Source organism: Sphaeroforma arctica (genome assembly GCF_001186125.1).
Source record: "Sphaeroforma arctica JP610 unplaced genomic scaffold supercont1.34, whole genome shotgun sequence".
In the NCBI taxonomy this organism is placed as follows: Eukaryota; class Ichthyosporea; order Ichthyophonida; genus Sphaeroforma; species Sphaeroforma arctica.
The window spans coordinates 1,774-12,500 of record NW_014040524.1 but is presented as its reverse complement, the minus strand read 5'-3'; the positions used below and the strand labels follow the sequence as shown (position 1 = coordinate 12,500).

Sequence of the window (10,727 nt, the reverse complement as noted above, 5' to 3'; positions counted from 1 at the left end):
CTCCCACATGCGCTGATCAATCCCGATATATCGAATTGTTCGGTGCGATCTTCACGTCTCCGCGCAGTACGATGTAAATCTCGAGAACGAAAGGCGCGTGTAGGGTGTTGGATGTGGATATTGATACTTTTTAACGTGTAAAGGTTTGCGACTATCGGAAACTCGGATCTGATCTACGACGCTTCGGTGATATCAATCATATTATAATACGGCGGACGTCAGTGGTTTTTTAACGCGCCGCGTGTTTAATCCACGTGATTAACGATACTATTGCGCCCGCCAACAGGATGCGAAACAGAGATTGATCGCATTTCTGCAGGACACTACGGGACGTTTGCAATTGGGCGGCAGACTGCGCGTGGCCAATGAGGGGATCAACTCCACCATGTCAGGCACAGCAGACGCCGTCAGGGAATTCGCCGATGCGCTGACAAATTGGGCAGCTAAGGCGGGAAAAGGCCCTTTCTTGAATCCCACGCCCGACTACAAATACATCGATGATCTGCCGCCTGACCGCGCCTTCAAGGATTTAAAGGTAGGTGTGTGGGACGAACACGGACATATGTAGTTGCTATTGTCTGCCTTTGAGATTCAGTTATTTGGTTGGTATATGCAATGTGAGGGTAGCAAGACCGGTTGTCGCTGAAATCCTTTGGACAACCTCTGCTCTAGAATAGACCGCTTTCGCAGTACTTTTAAATGGCTCGTTGTAGATATGTTGCCAATGATCACAGCAAATTCACTGTTCCGCAATCGTGCACCGTTTTCGCATGTGTTTGACAAAACAGCCCACGTCCCATGCAACCGCCTACAAATATGATACAGATATTGCCTGTGAACGAGTTGGTGTTCTATGGTGTGGATGAGAAACATGCCCCATTAGTCAATGGAGGCACCCACTTGGATCCAAAGGATTACCATCAGAAGATGAAGGAAAATGACACCGTTATCATCGACGTGCGCAACCACTACGAAGCCGAGATCGGGCGTTTTGATGGCCAAGAAAAGGAGGGAGGCGCTAAATACATTGATCCCAAGATGCGCAAGAGCACGGACTTCAAGCAGTGGCTGGCCAAGGACGAGACTAAAGCAGAGTTGAAGGGCAAACAAGTTCTGGTATGCTGTGGTGGTCTATAACTTAATTAAATCTGTTGATGATGGAATGTGCGACCCACTGAGTTGAGCCCTCTCCGGGTTTTGATTGATCAGATCCCACTTCGGTTTGTTCCACACCACTGACACGACAAAGATAAGCACGCTCGCATTCGGAATTTGAATCTCATCACGCTTAGCTTATCACCACGTCAAGACCAAGATCACACGCTGATCTGGTTATTTTTGCATAATACTCAGATGTACTGCACAGGAGGGGTACGCTGCGAACGCGCGTCAGCACTGCTCAATACGGAGATGGGAAAGGATCTGGGCGGCATCTTTCAACTGCAGGGTGGTATAGAGAAGTATTTGCAAGAGTTTCCCGAGGGAGGCCACTGGCAGGGCAAGAACTATGTGTTTGATAAACGTGAGGCGTTCGGCGTGGGCAACCTTGCGGGTGTGGGCGGGGTGGTGGAAGGGGGTAAGAAGAAGAAGGAGAAGGCTGGCAAGGGGCTGAGCGAGGGAGTATTGGGAAAATGCTGTGTGTGCGCGTGTGAATGGGACAGGTACATTGGCAAGAAGAAGTGTTACACGTGTGGGGTGCCTGTGCTCATGTGCTCTGCGTGTTGTACGCTCAAACCAGACAAGACTCCTGGCAAAGAACTCACAGTGCGATGTCCGCTGTGTGTGCAGCAGAACATCACTGTACCAGCAGCTGACGTGCAGCTGACCGACAATGGTGTGGGTGTGAGTATTAGCAAAAAAACTAAATCCGATGGCGGCAGAAATCGCACAAATGGGAAGGAAGGCGAGGGCAAATCCGCACCCAGTGTGTGCAAATGGGGTGGAGGACATGCGGTGGACAAGAAGAAGACACGAGCGGTCAAGACCTTTGGAAAGAAGTGCAAGTTAGGCGACGAGTGCACCAGGTCTGCATGCTACTTCACACACCCCAAGGACGCGAAGGCTAAAGCGAACGAGCACAGTAAGCGACCGCATGACAGTGGTAGTGCCGCTGAGGTGACCAAAAAGAGGAACGTTGATACGACAGTTGAAAAGGGCTCGAACATCGACATTCTCAGCAAAGTCATGCTCAGTGCCAAGGAGAGGAAGAGTGTGTCACAACCCCACGGTGACAAGGAACAGAAGATATCAAAAAAAACGAAAATCAGCAAGAAATTATAGTGGGTGGATAGTTAAGTTGGCGTTACATCCTGATGCATGGCCGTGGTAGGTGGAGTGGCGAACATTGGCGAAGAAGTGTTTAGCACGGCGGATTTAGCACAATGTGTGCTCTCAGCGGGTGTTGGAGTTCATGCGCTCTCGCCTGTTACGACTGAATGTAGTCATCTCGTAAATAGTGTTTGAAATTTGGTCGCTCCTTTTACCGTCCTCTCGATTTTGATTGAAGGTGTAGTGCTGTGTACTTATAGCTGTAATTGACAAATAAACCACAAAATACCTGGTGTCGGCCATTCATGATACTTAAATCCCTAAATCGCTTCCATTACGCAGAACTATTCGTGTTATCTATCTTAAATTTCGGAACACCAGTGGTTAAGATAGAGATTTGATGATCGAATTTAAGAGAACTTTGGTTCAAACAAGTTCAAAATCACTCTTTAATATTAATCATGGCATTTTACTAATCAAATATTATAATTACAAATCGTAACAGCCGGCATGAGAGCTAGTCCAATTGTAGCCCTCAGACGGTGCTGTTCAGCTACCGATAGTTGAAGTTTGAAATTCATAGAACATCGGGCGTGCGCAGAAGTAGAAGTGTTGTGCATCACGCGAATGAAATTGTCAGATATTTACAAGAACTCACATGTCCGCGTCCCGACAAAACCTGCTAAACCAGTGCGCCACTCCTTGACGGTTTGACTGATTGGTCAGTATCTTTAAAGCTCGTCGTGCGTGTCATCGGCAGTGGCATCGTCAGTGGCCGCGTCAGCTGCACCCGCGTGCTTGTTCATGTAATTGACAATATCCTCAGTCGAGCGTTGTCCCATCCACTCTTCAACTTCCTTGCCATCCTTGTACAGCAACACGGTGGGGTAACCCTCAGGCGCCAGCTTCTTCAAGCTCTCCTGAACGGTGGCATCTACCTCGGCTAGTACTGCCGTGGAACTCGCCGCCTTCAACTGCGCCGCAGCCTCCTTGTAGAATGGAGCGAGTGCCTTACAATGCCCACACCATGGTGCGTATACCTTGATGAGCATGAGAGGGTTGGCTTTGATCTGCTTCTCGAAGTTGCCCTCGGTAAGGATCATGACATCGTCATCGTAAGTAAGTTCGCCTGATGCGGCCTCGACGGCCTCGTCCGCCTTGACAGCCTCGGCGTTGTTCTCCTCTACATTAATAACACCAGCGGCCTTATTGACATACGAGACGATTCCATCGGCTGTGCGGTCTGATCCCATCCATTCCTCAATCTCTTCGCCTGAATAGCATATACAATGGGAATGGTTAGTTACTTGGCTATATAGAGCTGCTGGTAGCTAACCACCACAACGAAAGTGGGAAAATCTAACAGCATCTGCACGTTCGTCCCAACTGCTATTTGATTTTCGTACAACAAATACAGTAACGTATGATAACATGCTATATAATATTCACCTAATACTGAAACAATTACATCATGTGCCGCCCAGTACCATATATTCAAAAGCACATTCACTAAACTGTGGAACATACCGTTCTTGAATAGCAAAACGGTCGGGTAGCCGTCGGGTGCGTATTTCGAAAGACTATTTTCAACTGTGCAATCGACCTCAGCGATCAAAGCCTTAGAACCAGCAGTCTTCAACTTAGTAGCTGCCTCTTTGTAGTGGGGTGCGAGAGACTTGCAGTGTCCACACCACTGTATAAGGTAGTTTAAATATACAACAAATAATTAGTATGGATGACTAGACGGACAAAAGCAGAACATTGTTAAATACTTCACCGGCACACGAACGCATTGCGGATCGAATACAGAATTGTTCAAGGCAACCAACGATCCCCAGCTAAATTAACAAACTCGTTATTAGACTCTCCATGGCCGAGAAAAATTGCAATCGATCACGACAAATCTACGAAACAACACATACCGGCGCAAAGAACTTGACGAGGGCAACTTCGGCACTCTTGATCTGAGCGTCGAAGTTGGATTCTGTAAGTACCACAACATTGCCATTGGCCGTGAGCTCCTCAGCGGCCGGAGCGGCCTTCTCCTCCTCAGCGGATGCACCGGTCTTAGACTTGATGAACTCAATGAGGGCATCCTCTGTACGTGCAATAGAGTACTTTTCAACATTCTCACCCTTGGAGAAGAACAGTAGTGTGGGGTAGCCCTTGACTCCATGTGCTGAGCAGACATCCTGAGTGAATCGGAAAACCAACTAGTGAGCTATCGGTATTGATCCTAGATACTCAGTACTCTCAAACACAATTCCCTCAACAGCGGCTAACCATCAGAATGTCACACGAGAAAGTCCACGGATGGCAGACAATAAAATCGTAATTCCAGCCTTCCGCGCTCAAGTGTCTCGATGAAATTGGCGACGATACACAAACCTCCCTTTGAAGATAGCCACTTACCGATTGCTTGGTGCAATCCACTTCACCAAGAGAACCTTTGATTCCCGCAGCTACCAACTTCTCGTTGGCAGCCTTATACGCAGGCGCCATTTTCTTGCAGTGTCCGCACCACTGATAACGAAAACCGGAGAAGGAAAATAATCAATTACAATTAGCACAGAGCTGACATCTGATTCATAGCTCCGATAACATTCGTGGGTCACGGATACTTTGTAAGCGACAAATTCGAGAAAACAAGACAAAATGAAATGGCTACCACTTACAGGTGCGAAAAACTTGACCAAAGCGGCATCCTTAGCGACGAAAGCATCAAAAGTATCGGCAGTCAAAGACGGCAAACCATCGGTGGCCGCAGCAGACTTAGATTTGATAAACTCAATGAATACATCTTCGGTACGTCCCTTGGAATATTTCTCCACATTCTCACCGTTAGAAAAGAACAGAAGCGTGGGATAACCCTTGACTCCGTGCTTTGTGCATAGATCCTAAATAGGAATGGAGAAAAGTGTGCTTGAATCAGTAACATATATAGCAAAGGAATAGCCAAGATTACTAGATAGTTCCCAATGGCCCCGGGCGTAAGAATAGATACCGCAGAACGATATCGAACAGCTGAGCAAGCCCAAACCGGTTTTTAACAATCTTCCTCGTATGCAATACATGGCTACACACTTTTTGCACAGTGCAGTCGACTTCAGCCAAAGAGCCCTTAATTCCAGCAGCTTCCAATTTTTCATTGGCGGCCTTGTACGCAGGTGCCATGTTCTTGCAGTGTCCGCACCACTATATTCAGATAAAAGTTAAAAAAGGTGAGAATTACATAGACTCACAGTAACGACAAAAAAAAATGAATGCTGTTTGATTTAGGAATTGGGCTCATGAAGTGAGTGACAATAGATATACATTATGGTGAGGTACGCGCCTCAGGAAAAACACACTATAGATATGTTCTACCTCAACAAAACAAATTACTTACAGGCGCGAAAAACTTGACGAGAGCAGCATCCTTGGCGACAAAGCTATCGAAGGTATCGGCAGTCAGCGAAGGTACGCCATCAGTAGCCGCCGCGGCGGGTGCCTCCTTCGCCTCAGCAGCAGGTGCGCCAGACTTGGACTTGATGAACTCAATGAAGGCATCCTCAGTGCGTCCTTTCGAGTACTTCTCAACATTCTCGCCCTTGCTGAAGAATAGAAGTGTGGGGTATCCCTTCACTCCGTGTTTTGTGCATAGTTCCTGTGCATATAGTGAGTAGGCGATTAGTATATATTGGAGGATGCAGAGCAAAAACTTACTCTCCGAGTAACAGTACACCCACCTTATACATACTGAATCAGTTGTATGCGAACCTAAGGAACCGCGCCGTGTTATTTCTGCACATGATAAATTCTGCCGCGTATATATTTGTGTGGTACCACACCATGCGTTTGTATGCAGAAAAAATACAGGTCGACCCCCCAATGTCCTCGAAAAGTGCGGAGCATTTCTGGCTTTCGCCATTCTCACGCGTGCAGTACATGTCAAATCGGGAAATAAATTTAAAGTTTAGAGGTTAAAGACAACACACCTTCTCAACAGTGCAGTCAACCTCAGCCAATGTGTTCTTTAGTCCAGCGGCGGCCAATTTCGCATCAGCGGCCTTATACGCAGGCGCCATATTTTTGCAGTGTCCACACCACTGTGAAGATATAAGGTATGAGAAATAGATAAGTTAACCAGAAATGTAAGAGACTCAAGAATCCATGGAGAATAATTGTACAATTCTAGCTAATACCAGCTAAATTCTCGTAATAACATCTCCCATTGCAATGAACAAAGCGACTATATTATCAACAGGATGTGCAATGATACAGCAAGGGAAAGCTAACCAAAAATACATACGGGGGCGAAGAATTTAACAAGGGCAGCATCCTTAGCGACAAAGCTATCAAAAGTGGCTGACGATAATGATGGTACACCCTCGGCGGCCTCCTTCGCCTCAGCAGCGGGAGCGCCAGACTTGGACTTGATAAACTCAATGAAGGCATCCTCAGTGCGTCCTTTCGAGTATTTCTCAACATTCTCACCCTTAGAGAAGAACAACAATGTGGGGTAATCCTTGACTGCGTACTTTGAGCAAACATCCTTCTGCACGGTGCAATCGACCTCAGCCAAAGTGCTCTGGTGGCCAGCGGCGTTCAACTTCTCGTTGGCGGCCTTGTAAGCGGGCGCCATGCTCTTACAGTGTCCACACCACTGGATACGAATATATAGTGATCAAAGCGGTTAGACTTCATAACCATGCAATCAACATGCACGAAGACGATCATTACTTCAACCAAAGGAACAACAAATGAATGTAATCAAGGACGCAACGAACCCCTTAGGTTCAGCAACACTCAAAAACAACAACCATTGTAAAAAAAAATGAAAATACACATTCACAGATAACATTGCGTCATCGGCCAAAGAATCAAGAATCTGTCTGTCGACCTTATTCAATCAAGCTACATACAGGTGCAAAAAACTTCACTAGGGCAGCGTCCTTAGCAACAAAGTCATCGAAGGTATCAGCGGTAAGTGATGGTACACTCTCGGGGGCCGTGGCTGCGGGGGCCTCCTTCGCCTCAGCAGCGGGAGCGCCGGACTTAGACTTGATGAACTCAATTAAGGCATCCTCAGTGCGACCTTTGGAGTATTTCTCAACATTCTCACCCTTAGAGAAAAACAACAGTGTGGGGTAACCCCTGACTTCGTACTTTGAGCAAACATCCTTCTGCACGGTGCAATCGACCTCAGCCAAAGTGCTCTTGTGGCCAGCAGCGTTGAGCTTCTCGTTAGCGGCCTTGTACGCGGGTGCCATGTTCTTGCAGTGTCCACACCACTATGTACAATACATTGAAGGATTTGAGACCAATACGACATTGGGGCATCAAATAACGAAGGGAGATGACGAACGATTGAGGGTAAATGTCTAGGTATGTCTCAATGGGTCCCAATTTTCTAATTTGCTCCCAATAACTAGCCACTAAATCAGAGTAGAAAGTCTCGTGTTGCAGAACAAACACTTCTAACGAAATCTCAATATACTCACAGTGCGTCAAAATTGGACGCAAAAATAAACACCAGAAGTGTTAAAAAAATGTTGATAAACCGCAGCAATTCGAGTTACTTACAGGGGCGAAGAACTTAACAAGAGCAGCATCCTTGGCGACAAAGCTTTCGAAGGTATCGGCAGTCAGCGAAGGTACGCCATCAGTTGCCGCCGCGGCGGGTGCCTCCTTCGCCTCAGCAGCGGGTGCGCCAGACTTGGACTTGATGAACTCAATGAAGGCATCCTCAGTGCGTCCTTTCGAGTACTTCTCAACATTCTCACCCTTAGAGAAGAACAACAATGTGGGGTAACCCTTGACTTCGTACTTTGAGCAAACATCCTTCTGCACGGTGCAATCGACCTCAGCCAAAGTGCTCTGGTGGCCGGCGGCGTTCAGCTTCTCGTTGGCGGCTTTGTACGCAGGTGCCATGTTCTTGCAGTGTCCACACCACTATATTTGTGTTACAAATACGATTTGTGACGTTAATAACTATCGACTGATAAGCGTACGTTCTATGGGTGCGTGAACACAATCTGGAATAGAACAAATCTTTCAAAACGATCTCTTTGTGCTCGGTAGTTACAGTATAAGTACATAAGTAGAGCAAGAATATACCATGGTTCAGGCTAACAGAATACCATGTTTCAGGCTAACAGAATGGCTAGCTGATGGGTGTGCAATTTTTGTATATTTTGCACGATGACATTTGATCCATATCAAATGGCTATGCTACAGTTTGTGAGCGCTAGAAGTCACTGACGGAGGTGAAGTGCTAGGCAATGGCAATATTAATAAATACAAGCAAACTATTACTCCAAACTCAACTCACTAGAGCGAAGAATAGGACTCCTCAAGTCAATCAATTTCGGAATTTAATTAAAATACTACTCGCACCGCATGAACACTTGCACAGACGTTATAATTAAGGGCATAAGATACGGAGATACAACCACAGATGCCACATTGAACTTACGGGGGCAAAGAATTTGACCAGAGCAGCGTCCTTGGCGACAAAGGCATCGAAGGTGTCAGCAGTCAGTGAAGGCACACCCTCGGCAGGTGCGGCAGCAGCGGGTGCCTTTTCTTCTTCAGCGGGTGCAGCGCCTGATTTAGACTTAATAAACTCAATGATGGCATCCTCTGTACGTCCTTTGGAGTACTTCTCCACATTCTCACCCTTCGAGAAGAAAAGAAGCGTAGGGTAGCCCTTTACGTCGTACTTCGAACATACAGCCTGCAAAGATGCCAAGTGCAGTATTGTTAGGATGATGTAGATCTACAACTCAAGTGTTGTCTGCGATCCATTCATGGGCCAGTTTCAAAACACGAGGTTCACTGACACGTGTACCGTCACTAGTTCAATTCTAGAAGTGACTGATAACCTTCAGCACGCGCACTTGCCTACTCGGGAATGAAACACGACGTAGCATAGCCACCGCGAAACAGAAAATCTAATAAAAAAATCATAGGAAAGCTCACGTTCCTCGAGCCCATCAAAGTGGGCCTTAGGCGCAGAACCACAAAACCGGGACAGTACTCGTGATAGAATAGCTCAGATGCAGTGGCTTTTATAAAACCACTGGAACCTGGAGCGGATGCGAGTGTGGTACATATATGAATCAAGAACATTCCCATGTATGCGTTTGCAGTTCAATGCCATCCTCCCTATTGTAAATCTTATAGAGAGCAGCTTGCCCTTTAACATGAAGCGTAACACCACCACGAACTTATCTAACCAGCTATATGGAGCTCAACCGCACCAGCCGCCCAAGACATACTCGTAGGAAAGTCGCTAAACGCATAAAGAACCAATGCCCCTTGGAAAATTACAAGTCATATGCATCCTAAAAGAATATTGTCACCGCAGATCTATCACCGCAGTAAAGTAATTGTTTGGCTATACATGCTTGCGCACACGATCACGTACAACGCGCTGCTTACTTATAGTAAACCAGTATCGTACTAAGATAATAGAGGTATCCAAGATACCCGTGGCTTGCACGACAAGCAACAACTATATACAACTACAACTCATATGACTGTCAGAGAAGAACACGCACCGAGTTGACGGTACAATCAACCTCTCCCAATGATCCCTCGATGCCGGCGGCAGCCAATTTTTCGTTAGCGGCAATGTAAGCGGGCGCCATGTTCTTGCAGTGTCCACACCACTGCAATGCAATATGCATGTCATACGTTAGATCGATGAATCAGTATGTATGTATAACCATGCATTGATTCGCTTTTGGGTTTCAGCGCAAACAATAAAGAATTTGTATAAAGCAGTCAGAAGACCCACCCAAATCACTTACAGGTGCAAAAAATTTTATGAGTGCGGCATCCTTGGCCACAAAGGCGTCGATCGTATCGGCATTGAGCGACGGAACATCTTCAGCACTGACTTGCACAGCGATTAGCGCCACAAGGGCGGCAAAAAAAGTACGGGCAAACATACTGACAGACTGTGCGAGCACCTGTACAAGCAATTCTGAACTCAGATAGAGAATATGGAATGATATATTTAGTTATAAAAAAATGTTTGTGAACCGTGAACGTCTCTGGTGAAAAGTTCGTTTGTTTATTTTATAAACAACTTCACTTGTTTTTGACTCTGACTTTTCTGTGGTGATTAAAAAAATACCATCAAATGCATTTTGAAAAAACGGTTTTAAATTTACTTCTCAGCAGGTTTGTGTCAAATTGTCGATAAACCTTCAAACCCTCCGTATTTAATATACAACAATATATGATATTCTAAATTCGTGTGAAATTACTGAGGTGATTAAAAAAATACCATCAAATGCATTTTGAAAAAACGGTTTTAAATTTACTTCTCAGCAGGTTTGTGTCAAATTGTCGTTAAACCTTCAAACCCTCCGTATAAAAAAAATATATGATGTGAAATTAAAAAATTGTACACGAAATACTTAACCTGTGGTACCGAACTGCTTTGAACTATAATCGCTCATCAGAGT

The 10,727-nt window shown here is 45.9% G+C and overlaps 2 protein-coding genes across 2 annotated transcripts in view; one reads left to right on the top strand and one right to left on the bottom strand.

Annotated features, from left to right (window-relative positions):
• The window catches only part of SARC_00946 (hypothetical protein), a 3,997-nt gene extending 1,420 nt beyond the window's left edge, over nt 1-2,577 (top strand). The window contains exons 2-4 of the mRNA XM_014305328.1: nt 287-535; nt 826-1,116; nt 1,354-2,577. Of these exons, the coding sequence (XP_014160803.1) occupies nt 287-535; nt 826-1,116; nt 1,354-2,280 (1,467 nt within the window). The 3' untranslated portion in view covers nt 2,281-2,577. The remainder of the gene's footprint in view (nt 1-286; nt 536-825; nt 1,117-1,353) is intronic.
• Nucleotides 2,578-2,660: 83 nt separating this feature from the next.
• Nucleotides 2,661-10,205, bottom strand: SARC_00945 (hypothetical protein; the record flags this gene model as incomplete). The annotated part of the gene is made up of 14 exons (XM_014305327.1): nt 2,661-3,541; nt 3,796-3,961; nt 4,191-4,460; nt 4,681-4,791; nt 4,944-5,165; nt 5,353-5,463; nt 5,657-5,914; nt 6,246-6,356; nt 6,560-6,655; nt 7,284-7,541; nt 7,834-8,202; nt 8,726-8,986; nt 9,813-9,923; nt 10,065-10,205. The coding sequence occupies 14 exons, from the start codon at nt 10,203-10,205 to the stop codon at nt 3,000-3,002; spliced, it is 3,027 nt and encodes a 1,008-aa protein (XP_014160802.1). The 3' UTR covers nt 2,661-2,999.
• Between the last annotated feature and the right edge of the window lie 522 nt (nt 10,206-10,727).